This window comes from Sapajus apella, unplaced genomic scaffold, assembly GCF_009761245.1.
Source record: "Sapajus apella isolate SASKATOON/1434 unplaced genomic scaffold, GSC_monkey_1.0 scaffold9, whole genome shotgun sequence".
NCBI classification, from domain to species: Eukaryota; Metazoa; Chordata; class Mammalia; order Primates; family Cebidae; genus Sapajus; species Sapajus apella.
Genome location: NW_022436949.1, coordinates 40,892,946 through 40,912,736, shown reverse-complemented (window position 1 = coordinate 40,912,736; position 19,791 = coordinate 40,892,946). Strand labels below are relative to the sequence as shown.

The window sequence follows — 19,791 nt, the reverse complement described above, 5'->3', positions numbered from 1 at the left end:
ACAGGATCAAAGTCAACTCAGAAAATGTCTTTTTTGTTTTCACGCGTTGATAGCTCTAAGTCTAAAGCTGTTTTTGAAAAAAAAAACAACAATCCCACAGAAATACCTTCTGTAAAGCATTTCTTTTGTTTGTGAACCTGAGGCTCTAAAGAATAATGTTGGGTCATCTCATCTCTCATCTCCTTATTCAGTACTGTTGCTCATGTGGTTTGGTTTTATTTTGTTTTTTCCTGTTGTTTAATTCTGTCTACTTGTCGGTGGCTCAAGCTGGGGTATCTTTTTTTCCCAAGTATTTATTTTGGAAATGCATCTATTAAAAACTATACATATTCCAAAATCTCAGCTGCTGTTGCTAACACTTTAGGAAACTTGAACCTCTTTGACTTTTTATAAGTGCCAACTTAACAGTAGTTCTAGTCATTCGCTGAATTTAAAGCCAGTAAGTAGAAATACTACAGTTGGGGTCTGCAATTTTGGCTTGATCTTGTGGTCCCTCTAACCACCCTTTTTTTCTCAGTGCTCAGATGCTTCAGATCTCCTCTGGAGCCACTGTTATAAAAAGAACCAAAATTACTTAATTTGGAAAATTAGCTATGTCAGAAAAATCAGTCATAGGCTTGAAATGCTTACAGGAATTTCCTGTTCCTTACACAGCAAGGCAGCAAATGAACAAACAGCATAGCCGATGGGCGAATGCATCCACCGTTTACTGAGGTGAAGTAAGTTGAGACTCACCGGTGGAGTATCAAACAAGGACCTCTGATTTTGTTTCTTTTGCAAACTTGTTTTTAACACGTGCCCTGCTGGGTTTAGCTATGTTATTTCTCCCCGAGAAGCAGTCACTAAAACAGTTGCACGGTTTTCATAGAATGCAGATGACTGTCTGTACACGTTTTGACAGTGATTGTTAATTACTTCGAGAATATTTTGTGAAAGTTTCTATTTCTTTGCAACTGCAAGCTAGGCAAAGATCGAATTTCCAAAGCTGGCTGGCCCACTATGTGCTTAGCAGAGTGAGCCATCATAATTAGAATCCGTCATGTGTTTTGCCTCACATATGGAGGGAGAGGGATGGATGCTACTTGATGTCAATATAAAACATTTCTTAGCAATGTGAGGAGGGAAAATTCTAGTCTCGTTATACTTCTGTTTAACCAGAGAGACAAGGGCATCTTTTATTATCCACTCACGTCATCTTGGTAAACTTAACATTGTGGAATACTACTGGCCCCAATTAGCTGATTTTCTTGAATCTACAGCAAAGGTTAAATCCTAATGTTATTGTCTCCAAGAAAGGAGTATTATCTAAAGGATAACTCAGTTATCATTTATGATAAAGATCTGTTGTCACTTGTTTTGTTTGCAGGTGTCTTTAATAAGGCTTCCCATAATCCCTTCAGGAAGAAATATTTTCTCCTTTTAAAAATAGTATTAGCTAAATATAAAAGCTCTGATCCCTGCCATTGTTGTTGATTCTTTGAGGGACATTTCCCAACATTCATTGTTTAAATGGTTGTCAGGAGGAATCAAGTGAAACGTGGTAAACAATGCAGTAACTGGTTCATCTTACTTTGTGTGCGGAGCCTTTCTCTCGGGGATTTGCATTCGATGAGTGGGCTTTTGACTGAGGTATCGCCAGGATCATTTTGAAGTATTTGGGCCTGTTGCTATATTAGGAAGTGAAAATTTTTATTAAAGCCACACACCAAAAAAAAAAAAAAAAGCATTTGACCTGCCCTCAAATAAAGACCAACAAAAATCTAAATGTAAATTGATTTTTTTTTTTTAAGTTGCCTAGGCCTCTGTAAGGATGAAAACAAGCCAGTGGTGTTCTGGGACTCTTAATGGAATCATGTAAACTTAAAATAAACACTATTATGGTAAGCACATAGAATGAAAACTAATTTTCCAAATCAAATACATTATATTCAATTCATTTTCCCCAATCAACCAAATGTTTAAAACCTGTTAGTTATAACAGCAATCTTCTGGAAATTAATTAGAAGCCTATTAGCTCTGCTAGCTGAGCCGAATGAAGGGGGTTGCTTGGTACATTCCTAAGTAGTCTCCTGAATTAAAGCAAAGCAAGGTCAAAATGACAGTTAGCTTTGTTCACCTCAAGGCTTTGCTTACAGTCGTTGATCTTTTCCGGGGGGAAGGAGGGCGGTGTTTTGTTTTTCAAAGGAAATTTTGTCTACTTTGATTCAGTTCTATGATACATTTTTAAAATTTATTTCTAGTACCAGTCGGGTGCACTATACAGGAAGCATGTTGTTATCTATGCTAATAGTAGCTCTCTCCATGGCACGGGCATCTGAAATGGAATTGACTTTCAGGCGTCTTGTTTAGTGCATCACTTCTTCTACAGGGTTTATTTAGCCCCTTTCAAAATTCAGATTGTAGGAAATTTCCTGGATTACTTTGTGTTTAACATTATTAGCAAAACATGCTGCTGACATCGGGCCCCTGGGTTTTTGTGGTTCTTACCAGATTCTATGGGTAATAATCATAGTGACTAGCAGGTCCTCCTAAGCCCAGAGAAACTCACAGAAAGTGGAGCCTTCTCAACCCAGCAGCTGAGATTGACTGAAACAATTGAGTTTAAGAAGACTGGGAATTTCTTTGTTAAGATGTTACTCTTGGTGTTATCTAGCTGACTGATTTACAAGGCAACTAAGTATCATCATACCAACTACAGTTGGTATTCTTGAGCCAGAAAGAGCTTTGGCAGGATGTATAGTAACACATAGAATGAAGATCAAAATCCACAGAAAAGTTAGGTAACTTCATGCAGAGGGAGTTGAAACTTAGCACTTACCACAAGGTTCAGACTAACACTGCTGAGTTGGTACTCTTACTAAAGCTGAGATTTAAAATCAAATAGCTATAGAAATAAATAATGTAGTTGCATTTATCCATGTGACTTTTTTTTTTTTTTTTTTTTTGATACGGTCTGGCTCTGTTACCCAGGCTGGAGAGCAATGGTGCCATCTCAGCTCACTGCAACCTTCACCTCCCAAGTTCAAACGATTCTCATGCCTCAGCCTCCAAAGTAACTGGGATTACAGATGACCATCACCACTCCTGGCTAATTTTTGTATTTTTAGTAGAGACAGTGTTTTGCTATGTTGCTGAGGCTGGTCTTGAACTCCAAACCTCAGGTGATCCACCCACCTCAGCCTCCCAAAGTGGTGGGATTACAGTCATAAGCCACCACGCCCAGCCTTATGTGACCTTTTTAATCCAGGGCATTCATATTTGATTATGTTTTCTGTATAATGGTGATCGTTTTATTGGTTTTGTAAGTAGGAGGCTGGAACTGTGGACCATTGGGTCAGAACTGAACTGTTTCCAATTGAGTTTGCCGAAGACCGGGGGCGTAAATCTGAGAGTAGAGCCTTCTGCTTGTGGCTTGATGTCTAGAATGCAGGCTCTGTAGAAGCAAGTTTGAAACCATGCACAGATTTTATTACTCCCCTGACGAAATTGCTTTGATAAGGAAATTCTGGTTTGTAGGTGACCAGATTTGCCGGCTAGCTAGAGGCAATTAACCTAACTTTGATTTTGAGACTTCAACAAAAGATTTGTATTTGAGTTTTCATTTGTTTGTTTTTTATATAGTTAGCTATTGGCATTCATTGCAAATGGGGAACAGTGACACCAATCATTTAAAAGCGGGTTTCATTTGCTGTCCTTTATTAAGGGAAGAAACCCAGAAGGACAGCAAGGGTAATGTGTCTCTGGGACTTTGGAACCCAAAGTGGCTCAGGTGCGCAACAGTAGTGAATAAAGCAAGATAAGGTTTTTGATTAGGCCTTTTGGAAGGAAACTCAGAATTAAGGGAAGCTTTTGAATATATCGTAAGATATAAATATATCATTAGAAATAAACAGCTTAAAGAATAGAAATGAACAGTCTGCAAGTTACCTCAGGGTTGCCATGGGCTAATCAGATAATTTAGCCAAGGCTGGCAGTGCACATCTGGCTTATAAAGGGTTGTTCAAACATGTTTTTCTTGTTTGCTTTTTCAAAAATGGTAACAGCTTTGAACATCTACAGTATTTCTAAAGCCAAGTCATTTATGAACATAGAATGGCTCTTCACAGGTTAATGCTGAATATCTTGTTTTCGTGAAGAATTGAAATACAACTAGCATAAAGATCTTCATCTAGAACTCATGTTCTTCGAATAGGAGTTTGGCATTTAAAACATAGTGTATTTGCGTAAACCGACAAACAAAAACATAGAGGTGATAGTTAACATTCACATTTTAAAGTGCTTGATTACTTTCTTTTTTTTTTTTTTTTTTTTTTTCTATTTTTTCTTTTGAGACAGGGTCTCACTCTGTCACCCAGGCTGGAGTGCAGTGATGCAATCTCAGCTCACTGCAGCCTCCACCTCCCGGGTTGAAGCAATTCTCACGCCTCAGCCTCTCATGTAGCTGGGACTACAGGTGTGCACCACCACACCCAGCTAAGTTTTGTATTTTTTTTGTAGAGACGGAGTTTCACCATTTTGCCCAGGCTGGTCTCGAACTTCTCACCTTGCCCTTCTAAAGTGCTGGGATTACAGGCATGAGCCACTGTGCCCAGCCAGAAGTGCTTGATTACTTCCTGATATCAGCACTAATGCCAGCATCATGAATCTCTTCTTCCATTTTCTTAAAACAATAATTAGATTAATAGGTACCTTATCTGTAATATTTGTATTAATAATATCTCATTAGTATTTTAATTAGAAGTGTAATACTAGTGATTTTCAATCAGCAGTTTTCTCAATAATTTTAATAGTACAAATAAATTTGTACTATTTGATGGGCAGATGTGGTATTTTGTGACTATATTTGCAACTAGATGTATTTGGGAATGTCTCGAAGTTTCTCCCAACAGAAAAACATTTCTATTAAAATCTGTGACTTATGAAAAGAGTTTGTGATTCTTTTCAATATCTCTCATGATTCTTTTTTTTGAGACAGCATCTTGCTCTGTTGCCCAGGCTGGAGTGCAGTGGTATAATCTTGGTTCACCACAACCTCTGCCTCCTGGGTTCAAGAGATTCTCCTGCCTCAGCCTCCTGAGTAGCTGGGACAGGCTCCCGCCACCATGACTGCCTAATTTTTGTATTTTTAATAGAGACAGGGTTTCACCATGTTGTCCAGGCTGGCCTTGAACTCCTGACTTCAAGTTACCTGCCCTCCCAAAGTTATCTTGGCCTCCCAAAGTGCTGGGATTATAGGCATGAGCCACCATACTCAGCCAATATATCTCATTCTTTTTTTTTTTTTTTTTTTGAGACGGAGTTTCACTCTTGTTACCCAGGCTGGAGTGCAATGGCGCGATCTCGGCTCACCGCAGCCTCCGCCTCCTGGGTTCAGGCAATTCTCCTGCCTCAGCCTCCTGAGTAGCTGCGATTACAGGCACGCGCCACTGTGCCCAGCTAATTTTTTGTATTTTCAGTAGAGATGGGGTTTCACCACGTTGACCAGGATGGTCTCCATCTCTTGACCTCGTGATCCGCCTGCCTTGGCCTCCCAAAGTGGTGGGATTACAGGCGTGAGCCACAGCGCCGGCCTCATTCTTATTACATGTCTTTCTTTTTATTTATTTCCGCTAGCTTTTTATTGAGCTCCTACTATATGCTAAGTATGCCGAGGTGGAAAAGATAGAGCTTTTATCTTCATCCACCTGAGAAGCATTAGTGAGTATCTCAGGTGTACTAGGCCCCATGCTGGGCTTGGAGATATGGGGCTAAGTGAAATTGAATTCCCTTCTTCTATGAGTTCACTCTATTGGGAGGGACAGATAGAAAGCCGTTACCATGCCATGTGATAAGACTTACAATAGAAGGGATACTGTAGGAGAGAATGGTTAAGGTCTCAGCACAAGACAATTTTCTAATCCCAGCTCTTTCACTTTAAGTTCAATTATCTTGAGGAAGTTATAGGATCCCTGGGTGGAGGCTCCTGTAGGTAATTGGATGCCCCGAGTACCAAGAGAGTTCTCACCCTTTTTTTTTTTTTTCAATTCTGATCGTCCTTTGCATATTTGATAAATGTTGAAAGGTACTTGATTATTTTTATTATTTGTTTAAAATATTTTTAGAAGATAGAGCAGAGACAGTCTTGCTCTGTTGCCCACACTGGCATGCAGTGGTGTGATTTCAGCTCACTGCAACCTCTGCCTCTTGATTCAAGTGATTCTCCTGCCTCAGCCTCCCAAGTAGCTGGAACTACAGGCACATGCTACCACACCCAGCTAATTTTTGTATTTTTAGTAGAGATGGGGTTTCACCATGTTGGCCAGGCTGGTCTCAAACTCCTGGCCTCAAGTGATCCACCTCCCTCAGCCTCCCAAAGTGATGGGATTATGGGTGTGAGTCACCTCGCCTGGCGATTATTTTAATTTTCATTCCTTCTGAGGTGTTCATTCAGTGTTTGTTTTCTCAGCTAATTCTTATGTTTCAAATGAAATCTCAGATAAATTATGTAGCATTTTGTAGTTACAAGGAAGACCTGCCTGTTGTTGCTTCTTGTTTCTTTTGCCTGTGCCTATGAGTACTGTGGGGTGTAGGTTAAGCTGCCCATGATGGTCTGAAATCCAGAGGACCTTTATTCTTTGCTTGATAATGCAAGTATGATTGCTGATTTCAGTACATAATTATATTTTCTCCCCTGAGCCAGATTCTTTATGATGTGGTAGAAAGGTGAGAGTCTCTAAGGGACAATCAGATTATGGCTTCCTCCAAGACTGGCCATGGGAACACCTAATGCTAGAGTGGGGACTCGAGCCCTCTTCTCACAGTGCAGCCCTGTGTTAGCATAAATATTTAGATAAACTTGTTTTGGTTTGCTTGCCTTTGATTTGTGGCTACAAAGGATATACAGAGAGCAATATTCGAATCTTCTGGTCCTTAAATCTAATCTCTCTTTAATTTTTGAAAAGAAACCATATGCATGCTAGACTGTTGGTGCCTCTGTATGTGTGTATGTGTGTATGTGTGTGTGTGTGTGTGTGCGCGCGCGCGTGTGTGTGCATGCGTGTGTGTGTGTGTTTGCACACCCTTGGCTCATCCTCAAATGTACCCTCCTAATTCTGCATCCTTTAAGGACCAGCGAAAGTCTCTCTTTCCCATTAGTGATACTTTTCTTTACCACTCCATTCTGTAATAAAACAATCTGTAGGTCCTATAAAAAAAGAAGGGATCATGTAACACCAGGCCAAGCACTGCTCTGAGCATATTTCACATGCCTCATCTCATTTAAACCTCACTCATAGGCATTGAGTCAATCAATATTTGTTGGACACTTCATGTATGCCAGGTACTTTTCCAGGATCTAGGGCATGGAGCAGTAACTGGGTATCAGCTTCCAGGAATTGACATTCTAGTGCAGGAAGCGGATGGTAAACAGACAGACCAATAAACATAAATAATCTGAGTTAGTATACTTCTAGTGTGTTCAGCAAAGGAAAGTGTTTGCTAATGACTGGACCAGTGTGGCCAAGGAGGATGTTTGAAAAATAAGAAGGAAACAGCCACGCAAAGAAGATATGGGGGCAGGTTGAGGGAGGGGGCACACTCTACAGAGGAAAGACAGGTGCCAGGTCTCCAGAAGGGAACAAAATGGCATGGCCCCAGGAAGAGAGATGCCAAGCATGAGCAGGGTACCTGTGGTCCCAGCTACTTGGGAGGTTGAAGCAAGAGAATGGCTTGAACCTGGGTTACAGTGAGCTGAGATCGCACCACTGCACTCCAGCCTTGGCAACAGTCTCAAAAAAAAAAAAAAAAAGGAAAGAAAAAGAGGTTTAACAGACTCACAGTTCCACATGACTGGGGAGGCTTCATATGGGTGAAGGAGGAACAAAGGCATGTCTTACATGGCAGCGGGCAAGAGAGCATGTTCACGGGAAATGCCCTTTATAAAACCATCAGGTCTCATGGTTTATTCACTACCACAGGAATACTATGGGGAAAACCTACCGCGATGATCTAGTTACCTCCCACCAGGCTCCACCCACAACATGGAGGGATTATGGGAGCTACAGTTCAAGATGAAATTTGGGTGGGAACACAGCTAAACCATATCTATCACAGAGTCTCTAATAATAGATTATTTGTCATCCAGTGCCTACCCATCTCCCTTTAGAAAGTCATATAATGCTCATTTAATATGAGTTTATGATATTTTAGATATAAACCTTTTGGAAATCGTGGTACTAGCCTTTATTTATTGCCCCACATGTCTTTAGAATTAAAGGTAAACAAACTTAGTTTCCTTTCCCTAAGATTCTTTTAGACATTTTGGGTAGTCTGTAAGATTCCCAGCTGTGGAGACTACATGTTTAAAGAACTATGCTCTTGGTTCTATGATAAACCTGGTCTCAAAACCCAGGTACCAGAGAAATTGTGACTGTGTTTTAGATATGAGCACCAGGAAGCTCAGGAGAGAGAGGACACTAGATTTTCTTTTCTTTCTTTTTTTTTTCTTTTGAGACAGGGTCTCACTCTGTCACCCAGGCTAGAGTGCAGTGGCGTGATCTCTGTTTGCTGCAACCTTCGCCTTCCAGGTTCAAGCAATTCTCCCATCTCAGCGTCCTCCCCTATAACTGGGACTACAGGTGTGTGCCACCACACCTGGCTAATTTTATTTTCTGGGGTTTTGGCCAGGCAGGTCTTGAATTCCTGACCTCAGGTGATGTGCCCACCTCAGCCTCCCAAAGTGCTGGGATCACAGGTGTGAGCCACCACGCCCAGCCTATATCTTCATCCACAGTATTTTAATGCACATTTGTTCAGGTTGTGACATATGTAGCTCTGTGGTAACAGTGTGTAAACAAGGAAGAAGTATTAACTGTGGCTAAAGCAAATGTACATCTCTCATTAGTGTTAAAAAATAACTTTACATTAAAACATTATAACAACTGGTGATTCTACATTGTACTAATAATCCCAAACAGATAGCTGTGATTTCACAACCCTGCAACCCTGTGTCACCGCCTCATTTCCTGTTCTCCCTTTTTTATTTTAGTGTAAAGTACAGATTGAGTGTGAGACAGTGCACAATCCACATTTTCTTCTTCTCCCTCTTTTCACATGTAAAACGTAGATTTACTGAGGCTAATTAGGGCCTCACAAGAACGCGACCATCTGCCTCACTGCCTACCTTCCCTCTCTTTTTTCTTTCTTTCTTTTTTTTTTTTTTACTGCCCCTGCTTGCTCTTTCTTCTTTAAAATACTGGAGTTTACAGAACTCCCTCTGGAAAAAAGCAGAGATAACAGATGCCCCTGGTGTATTCTCAACCTTGGCTAAATAAATCTCTAATCGTTTGAGACCTGCTTTAGTTAATTTTTGGTTAAAATGTGCCTGTGTGTGTATTTACATACATATATATATATATGTATGTAAATACACACAAATACACATACCCCTCAAGAAGCAATTAAACCATTGATGATGTAATCCTTCAGTTAAAGCATATTGATGTATGTCTTAAACTGTGAATTGAGGAAAATAACATTTGTGGCTATAACAGTTGATTTATATAGGGCTCTAGGGCAATTGGAGTCTGTATTTTAGCCAGCCTTGTAAACTTGTCTGTGGAATTCATAGTTGAACCTGTAGGCAGTTGAACCCATCCAAGGTCTTTAAGCAGTGAAGTGGAAGCTCACCTTGTAATCTGAAGGTTAAACAAGGATGTGTGTTGTGTGCATTTGCCTCTCCTTTGGAGATGTTATCATTCCCAGTTGGTGGACTTTACTGAAAATCAGTGAGGCTGGTAACCGGCTTGCCCTGCGCACACATGGTGGTTGTCCTCTGCATTGTGCCCAGTTGCTTCCTGAAAAGGGTCATTTTCAGAGTTCTCCCTGTTCTTTGCGATCATGTGAAAAAGGTCTTCGTGGCAGTGGATGCCTCCTCTTCTTTGCTGTTCTCATCAGCATCTGCATCTTCATCTTGGGGTTGGACAGCAGATCACCCCGTTCCATGCTATGTTATTGGGAGGCTTCCCTTGGCTTTTGGACTCTTCACTGACCCCGTTGCACTTCCGTGCCCAGCAGTGCCGGGGTCCCCAGGCTCAGTCACCGTACACCTGCCTGGTAGAAACCTGATGATGTTTCAGGTTTGGCTTTGTTGTATGAGGCTTTCTGTTTTCAGGAGAATTGTGGATGGAGTTAGTGAAACAAATAGCAGCACAAATAGAGCTTTATGCACATTTGAGTGAAACTGAAAGGTGAGATACCAACTTCTAACTTGTCCTTGAACCTCCAGGGCCTAATGTTAAACTTACTTTTTAATTTTCTTGTTAATAAGTGTTCTAGGGAGCATGAAGAAGTGAACAACTGCTCTTGTTATGTAATCCAGCGGTCCCCAACCCCTGGGCCACAGAGCAGTGCTAGGCTGTGTGGCCTGTTAGGAACCTGGCCGTGCAGCAGGAGGTGGGGGTAAACAAGCAAACAAAGCTCGCTCCCCATCACTCGAATGACCACCTGACCTCTGCCTCCTGTCAGATCAGCAGTGGCATTAGATTCTCATAGGAGCACGAACCCTGTGAACATTGTGAACTGTGCGTGTTAGGGATCTAGCCTGCACGTCCTTTATGAGAATCTAATGCCTGAATATCGGTTATTGTTTCTCATCACCCCCAGATAGAAATGCCTAGTTACAGGAAAACAAGCTCAGGGCTCCCATTGATTCTACATTATGGTGAGTTGTATAATTATTTCATCACATATTGTCATGTAATAATAGAAATAAAGTACCCAATAGGCCGGGTGTGGTGGTTCACATCTGTAATCCCAGCACTTTGGGAGGCTGAGGTAGGCAGAACACCTGAGGTAGGGAGTTCAAGACCCACCTGATCAACATGGAGAAACCCCATCTCTACTAAAAATACAAAATTAGTCAGGCGTGGTGGCGCATGTCTGTAATCCCAGCTAACTTGGGAAGCTGAAGCAGGAGAATCGCTTACACCTGGAAGGCAGAGGTTGCAGTGAGCTGAGAACATGCCATTGCACTCTAGCCTGGGCAACAAGAGCCAAAAAAAAGGTATACAATAAATGTAATGGGCTTGAATCATCCTGAAACCACCTCCATGCCCATCCATGGAAAAATTGTCTTCAATGAAACCAGTCTCTGATGCCAAAAAGGTTGGGGACTGTGCTCTAATCCACTCATTTGTTTTCACCACCTCCTGGATTCACAGCACCTTCCACTCCGCCTGTACCATGTGCCTGCCAGTGGGCTGCCTCTGGTGGACCTTGCTCTCTGCTCCAATCCTTGGCCTCATTATGCGTCCTAAGAGTCAGTTGTGATTCTTCCTCAAGGTATTCATGCTACTTATCCTTGTTACTGTAATTTCGTAATGACAATACTTACATAAACTGATGAAACAGGAATGCTACAAGAAAGATTTGTTTGACATCGAAGCCTTGGGAAAGAATTAAGGCTTCACTTAAAAAAAATTGTTAACAAATTATGCATGGATGAAAATAGTAAATGGGGTGGAGATGAGAATTGGAGGAAAGTAGGATTCTGTGCTCATGGTTTCACGCGTCTTGAAATTCGTAAATGATGCATTATGTGTGTGATAGATATAAGAAAGACCATGAAAATCTCCAACATCAGACCTGGACATGTTTTTTCATGCCTGTAATCTCAGCACTTTGGGATCCTGAGGAGGGCAGATCACTTGAAGTCAAGAGTTCAAGACCAGCCTGGCCAACATGGCGAAACGCTGTCTCTACTAAAAATACAAAAGTTAGCTGGGCGTGGTGGTGTGCATCTGTAATCCCAGTTACTTGGGAGGCTGAGGTAGGAGAATTGCTTGAATATGGGAGGTGGAGGTGGCAGTGAGCCAAGATCATACCGCTGCACTCCAGCCTGGGCAGCAGAGAGAGACTCCATCTCAAGAAAAAAAACACAACTCAAAACCAACTTTAAGGTTTTGTATTGTGTATCCCTTATTTCCATGCTGGCCAAATACAAGTTCAGATCACAGCAGCAAAGGGCTTCCTCTGTTGCCCTGCTTGGGGAAGCTGGCAAGGCTTTCTGGTTATTCCTGAGCCATATGTAGGGGAGGAGGTACATATGGCAGGAAGTGCAGAAGCTTAGGATATTTGCAGGGACACTGCAGTTTAGAATAGCTGCACCTGGAAATTTGAGACAAGGCATTAGAGGAAATAAGATGGAGAGATGCAGAGGGGCCAAATCACAAGAAGACTTATTTACTTTTGTTTGTTTTTTGAGATGGAGTTTCGCTCTTGTTGCCCGGGCTGGATGGAGTGCAATGGCATGATCTTCACCCACCGCAACATCTGCCTCCCAGGTTCAAGCGATTCTTCTGCCTCAGCGTCCCAAGTAACTGGGACTACAGGCATGCACCACCACACCTGGCTAATTTTGTATTTTCAGTAAAGATGGGGTTTCTCCATGTTGGTCAGCCTGGTCTCGAGCTCCCAACCTCAGGTGATCTGCCCACCTCGACCTTCCAAAGTGCTGGGATTACAGGCGTGAGCCACCGTGTCCAGCCAGACTTATTTCTTAAGCACAAGAATTTAGAGTTTGGGGGCAGGCGCGGTGTCTCACGCCTGTAATCCCAGCACTTTGGGAGGCCGAGCCAGGCGGATCACGAGGTCAAGAGATCAAGACCATCCTGGCCAACATGATGAAACCCCATCTCTACTAAAAAATACAAAAATTAGCCAGGCGTGGTGGTGCACGCCTGTAGTCCCAGCTACCTGGGAGGCTGAGGCAGGAGAATTGCTTGAACCTGGGAGGCGGAGATTGCAGTGAGCCGAGATTGCGCCACTGCACTCCAGCCTGGCACCTGGCAACGGAGCGAGACTCTGTCTCAAAAAAAAAAAAAAAAAAGAATTTAGAGTTTGGGGTAGAAGGATACAGAGAGGAAGGGGAGACTGTCGGAAAGATAGGGTTGTAGCAGCATCAGGAAAACAAGAAGGGATACTGGTTTGGATCAGTTTCTGTTTAGGACATCCAGGTAGGAATGCCTTGTGTGGCTAATGAAAGCCCTTGCTTTTGAATAGGGGGCCCACCCTGCAGGACAGTTGATCCCCTCAGGCATATGTCATTCACAAGGCCATGTCCCAGTAGAGGGCCAGTTAGGTTTCACAACACCATGGATGCTTTACAAGATCAACTGTTAAAGCTGCCAGTTATGTTGCCATTCCTGTCAAATTATAGTTGCTTGCAAAATTGGAGCTGTTCTCAGTTCCAAAATTAAAAGGAAGCCAGCATCATTTACCCAGTCTGTTTAGGGTGATTCTACCTGAGAATATCAGAGCCGTGAAAATTCCTTTTGCCAGTGCTCTTGGTTCTCTAGGAAAAGCTTCATGTTTCAAAGGTGTGAATGTTGAGTGTGCTACTGTGAATAAGATTAGATATGACTGGGTTGGGTGTGGTGGCTCACACCTGTAATCCCAGCACGTTGGGAGGCCGAGGTGGGCAAACTACTTGAGGTCAGGAGCTTGAGAACAGCCTGGGCAACATGGTGAAATCCCGTCACTACTAAATATACAAAAATTAGCCGGGCATGGTGGTGGGCCCCTATAATCCCAGCTATTTGGGGAGCTGAAGCAGGGAGAATTGTTTGAACCCGGGAGGTAGAGGTTGCAGTGAGCTGAGATCGTGCCACTGCACTCCAGTCTGGGTGACAGAGCAAGACTCCGTCTCAAAAAAAAAAAAAAATTAAAATTAAAAAGTAAAAAAGGTGTGACTGGGTATCACTTATAAGTAAATAACTTCAGCGTATAATGTAGGGGCCAGGTGTGGTGGCCCATGCCTGTAATCCCAGCATTTTGGGAGGCTGAAGTGAGAGGACTGCTCAAGGTCAGGAGTCCAAGACCAGCCTGGGCAACATAATGAGACCCTTTCTCTATGAAAATAACAAAAGACTTTGCTAGGCATGGTGGCTCACGCCTGTAGCCCTAGCAATTTGGGGAGGCTGAGGTGCGAAGAACTGTTGAACCCAGGAGTTTGAGACCAGCCTGGGCATTACGGTGAGACCCTGTCTCTACAAAAAAATAAAACAATTAGCTAGGTGTAGGGGTGTGTGCCTGCTGTAGTCCCAGCTACTCTAGAGGCTGAGTTAGGAAGATCACTTGAGCCCAGAAATTTGAGGTTGCAGTGAGCCACAATTGTGCCACTGCACTCCAGCCTGAGCAACAGAGCTAGACCCAGACTCAAAAAAAAAAAAAAAAAAAAAACAGAAAATAATAAAAAATGCTCATCACTGGGGGTCATTAGAGAAATGCAAATCAAAACCACATTGAGATACCATCTCACGCCAGTTAGAATGGTGATCATTAAAAATCTGGAGACAACAGATGCTGGAGAGCATATGGAGAAATAGGAACACTTTTACACTGTTGGTGGGAGTGTAAATTAGTTCAACCATTGTGGTAGACAGTGTAGCGATTCCTCAAGGACCTAGAAATAGAAATTCCATTTGACCCAGCAATCCCATTACTGGGTATATATCCAAAGGATTATAAATCGTTCTGTTATAAAGACACATGCACACGTATGTTTATTGTGGCACTGTTTACAATAGCAAAAACCTGGAACCAACCCAAATGCCCATCAATGATAGACTGGACAAGGAAAACGTGGCATATATACACCATGGAATACTATGAAGCCATAAAAAATGTCCTTTGTAGGGACATGGATGAACCTGGAAACCATCATTCTCAGCAAACTGACACAAGAACAGAAAATCAAACACCACATGTTCTCACTGATAGGCAGGTGTTGAACAATAAGAACACATGGACACAGGGACGGGAGCATCACACACTGGGTTCTGTTGGGGGTGGGGGTGGGGTGGGAGAGCAGAGGTTAGGGAGGCTGGGGAGGGATAACATGGGGAGAAATGACAGATACAGGTGATGGGGGATGAAGGCAACAAACCACCTTGCCATGTGTGTGCCTATGCAACAATCCTGCATGATCGGCACATGTACCCAAGAACCTAAAATACAATTAAAAAAAAAAGAAAATAATCATATAATAAAAAATGTTAAAGTATAGTGTAGGATGGAATGGGAAAGCCTTGGAATCACCCTTCTTAAGTTTGACTCCTAGCTCCACCACTTACTTACTTTCTCTTTCCTCACAAAGCCACACTTGACGTATCTGTAAAATGGTGAAAATTATACCTGTTTCATGAGGGTTATCGTAAGGATAAAATGAAGCCATTTCAATAAAATTCTTAGCATAACATCTAAGCACACGAAATGAAAAGTAGTTATTTTTTTAAATACTACATATATTTTTAAGTAGGAGAAATAGTCTGACAATGACATTATGCTGCATTAAGGTAATTGTCAGACAGTTACCAGACCCATAAGTATCAGGTCATGAGTTTGTATTCCAAATATTAGGTTTATTATCCCTGAAGGTTTTAATGTTTGTTTTCTCTTTTGGAATCACAGTATCAAAATCAGTTGTTTTCAGAATAAACTTGTGAGCACTAAATATGTCATAATAATGTAATTTTCATAATATTGCTAAAACTTCCTTGGTCCTTGATAACAATGAGAATGGAATCTGAGTTATCTAGAATTCTGCTAGTTAAAATCTTTGCCTCCAAGAAGTCTTCCTACTATCAAAACAAATGAAAAATGAAGGTAAGATTCAGAGGTTGGATTTAGGCATTTTAATTTTTACTGTTTAAATGTGGGAGTGCTCTGAGTATGCAAAGTTGCACACAGCTGTCCTCAGCAAAATACTGTAATTTATTGAGGCACACTGAATTGCAAAACCTTTCTTCCCTACACACCCCTCATCTAAAAAAAAAAAAAAAAAAATCAGCAGCTTGACTGAGCTTAAATAACTGACTTTTCATTATCCTTTCATGGAACACAAAGGACTAATCCTGGGGCTACTTGAGCCACCAATGCAGGCAGCAGTGGAGACCACCACTGAATGTGCCAGTCCTCCTCCCACAAACAAAACACATTGACTGCAGCTTTATGAAGTGAAATGACCAAGAAAAAGAAAATGTGAAGGAGGTGTCCTCAGTCATTTCTTCCCTGGGGGGGGTGGGAGGGCAGGATGAGGGGAGGGAGAAAAAGCTGCTGCATCTGGATGTTGAGAACAAAGCCGTCCTAAGTCTTGAGTATAATAGGTTGGGTCACTCGCTTTTATAGAAGCAAAAGAGTGGAACTGCCTTGACTTGTCTCAGTACCACTGACCCTTGCATTGCATTGTGTAGAGATGTCAGGGAAAGTGTGTAGAAAGCACACTGAACAATGAGTTTGTCATTTTGAGATTTCAGAGGTTTGTTCACCCCTTCCCCCCACTCCTATCCTCAAATCCCCATTGGACAAAAGAGATCGTTAGTTAGGTCGCCTTGCCTTCATTTGAAAGATCTCTGTTTTACTGACTCTTTTAAAAGTAAACTCATCCATTTTAACTGAATCACAGCGTTTTCATGCTTTCAAAGTCAACAAAAGAGTTTTAGTCAGTGCATTTACAAGGATGGACTAGTCTGTGAAAATGCCAGCCCTGGAGATAATGATTCATGCCAACTGCCACATTAAAGTGGATTTCCTTGTTAATAGACAGGGGAGTTGATGACATGAGTTACTGGAAATATTTGCCAACTCTTGACCCCTGGATTTCTGAGATCAGGATGATAGGATCCACACAGGCCCACTCTGACAATTCCTTTACCCTTTCTTTTTTAATGAAAGATGTGATGGTTGGATATTTTTTCCAGTGTAATAGCACACGTAGAAAGCAGTACTGTCACCATCAGTGTGGTGACAGTTAATCTCCGGGGACCCTCCCAGGCTTCCCAGGCTGGCAACCAGTGTTCCAATTTTTCCCAGCATGTGTGCTCCAATGATAATGTTTGTAGTTTAACAAGAAGCTAATTAAGACTCAAAGAAAAAAATTAAGAATCTAATTTTTATCAAGTCTGGTGGTATTCAGCAGAGCACAGGACTTTCCATTCTGGCATATTGGATGATGTTCATTGCAAAACAATAGTGGCCATTCATGGTGCTTTCTCTTTTTGTCATCTTGCATCCTTAGTAATAAAATAGACAGTTATAACCTGGGAGAGGAAACTGGCAAAATGTTTACTTAATTGAGGACCTTTAAATTCTCTCTATGCTGTTCTTGATTGATTACATTCATTTTTGTCTATAATACCTACTGAGTTTTCTTGATAAGATGAACAAAAAAAGGTTTGGGCTGGAGGACTTGCCTCAGTTTTATTAAAATCTTGCACTCACTGTTTTATATATAAATATACACTTCATCCGATATGGGGCATGGGTAAGTGTAATCTCTCCTACTTGTGAGTTTCATGACTCACTTGTTTCAGCCCTTTCCCTGGGCTCATTGACTTACTGTTCTCTGTCATTTGCATTGAGTCATGAAGCCAGTAGGGCTGCTTGATTATCTCAGCAAAGGGCCAGGCTTCTATGAGACACATATCAAACATGGATCAGGAGCCGTTTTTGTTCTAGGGCACACAGGCTAGTTACCATTAGTTCTCACCTGTGCCCTCTTTCCCACCATCGATGCACCCGAGGAAATAATCTTTTAGCGTTATGGTTTTGTATTGACATACTGCCCAACATCTGCCTGAACGTGGCCAAAGGGATGGGGATGGAATTCTAGTGTCATATATATATTTTTTTATCCTATCAGTATTTTTATTGAGGTATGTTTTATATATAATAAAATCAACATATTTTTAGGTTGGATTTTAGTAATTGTGTACATTCCGATATCCACCCTCTAAAACAAGATGCAGAGCATTTCCATCTTCTTAGGAAGTTTCCTTTGCCCCTCTGTAGACAGTTTTTACACTCCATACCTCTTCCAGATTTCTGTCAACATCAATTAGTTTTCCTCTTGCTGAACTGCATGTAAATGGAACCAACAATTTTTCTGTGGCTGGATTCTTTTGTTCCCAAGTTTTTGAGTTCTGTGTATGTTTCAGTGGTTCATTTCTTTGTTTTCTTCTTTTTCTGCTATTTCATTGTATGATGACATCAACATTTATTTATCTACTCTCTGATTGATGGATATTTGAGTTGTTGCCAGTTTTTAGCAATGAATGTTCTTATAGAAGTGTTTTGGGGTATACTACGTATGTTTTCATTCATCTTGGATAAAATTCATAGGAGTGGAACTGCTGGGTTTATAAAGTTTACTTTAAAAACCAAAAATCAGACTATGACAAGGTTTTTATAATGGTTTTACTATTTTACATACTCAGCAACAGTATATGAGCATTCTAGGTGCTCCACATCCTTGCCAACATTTAGTATTATCAGTCTTTTTGTTTTTATTCTTTTGTGGGGTATAGACGATCCATTTGCATTGCTTTGATGATTAATATTAAGCGATTTTCGTACAGGCTAATTGGCCATTCGTGTGTCTTCCTTTCAGAAATATTGGTTCAGATCTCCTGCCAATTTCTTAAAACATATTTTAAAAAAATCTTGTTGGTTTTTTAGGAGTTTTTAATATATGTATTTAGACATGTTTAATAATACGCTTTTTATCAATATTTCCTGTTTTGTAAATTGTGGTTTTTCAATAAATTTGCTTATTTTGTCTTTATTGGATAACTTTTTGCATGAAACTGTTCATACTTTTGCATTTGTCCATTTAATGTCTTTATAATCTATAGTGAAATTTCTTTTTTTATTCCTGACACTGATAATTTGTTTCTGTCAATCAGTTTATCTTGAAGTTTATCAATTTTGATGTTTTTTTCAGTGAATTTTGTTTGATTTTTTTTAATTTTCTCTGTAGTTGGTGAATTTTCTATTTCATTAATTTCTTGGTTTTTTTTTAAGTTACACTGATTTAATTCTTCTTTTTCTCTAGCTTTTTAAGATTAAACATTAATCTGTTGGTTTTCATTTGTTTCATAATATACGCATTTAACATTATACCTTCTCTTTAAGTATTATTGCTTAGCTACATCTATTGATTTTGATATGTTGTGTTTTCATTATCTGTAGTTGAGAATATTTATGAGTTGGCTTTTTTTTTTTTTTTAAAGACAGAATCTCACTCTGGTGCCCGGGCTGGAGTTCAGTGGTATAATCTCGGCTCACTGCAACCTCCAGCTCCTCAGCAATTCCCGTACTTCAGTTCCCCGAGTAGCTGGGATTACAAGCGCATGTCACTATCCCTGGCTAATTTTTATATTTTTAGTAGAGACAGGTTTTCACCTTGTTTCCCAGACTGGTCTTGAACTCCTGGCCTCAAGTGAGCCTCCTGCCTCAGCATCTAAAAGTGCTGGGATTACAGGCATGAGCCACTGTACCTGGCCCATGAGTTGACTTTCTGATTTAATATTTTAGTAATGAGTAATTAAGGAGTGTATAACTTCATTTCTAAAGATTTAGGGATTTTAAAAAACTTGCTGATTTCTAATTAACCTGGTTGTAATTCAGTAACATATTCTGTATATTTCTATCCTTTGAAATGTATTGAGACTTCTTTTATGACCTAGCATTTAGTTTACTTTGGTAAAGGTCCCCTGTGCACTTAAGAAAAAAGAATGTATATTCTGTAACTGTGGAGTATAGAGTTCTAAAAATGTCAGGTCAAGTTGGCTTATAATATCCAGATCTTCAGTGTCTTTACTGAATTTTTGTCCATTGGGTCTATCATTTACTAAGAGGGGGTGTTTTTGCATGGTGTCTGTCTATATATATTTACAGTCTTTATTGTAAGCAGCATCTAATTGGGTCTGGCTTTTTAAATGCTCACCTGACATTCTCTGACATTTTATGTGAAAT

General features: G+C 40.8%; 1 protein-coding gene across 6 annotated transcripts in view; it reads left to right on the top strand.

Moving 5' to 3' along the window:
• The window catches only part of ABCC4 (ATP binding cassette subfamily C member 4), a 280,796-nt gene that overhangs the window by 187,025 nt on the left and 73,980 nt on the right, over positions 1 to 19,791 (top strand). The window contains exon 21 of one of the 6 annotated variants that reach the window (XM_032277489.1): positions 655 to 1,707. The exons of the other annotated variants lie outside the window; for them this stretch is intronic. Coding sequence (XP_032133380.1) covers positions 655 to 669 — 15 coding nt within the window. The 3' untranslated portion in view covers positions 670 to 1,707. Of the gene's footprint in view, positions 1 to 654; positions 1,708 to 19,791 lie in introns of those variants that run through there. 6 annotated transcript variants of the gene reach the window in all.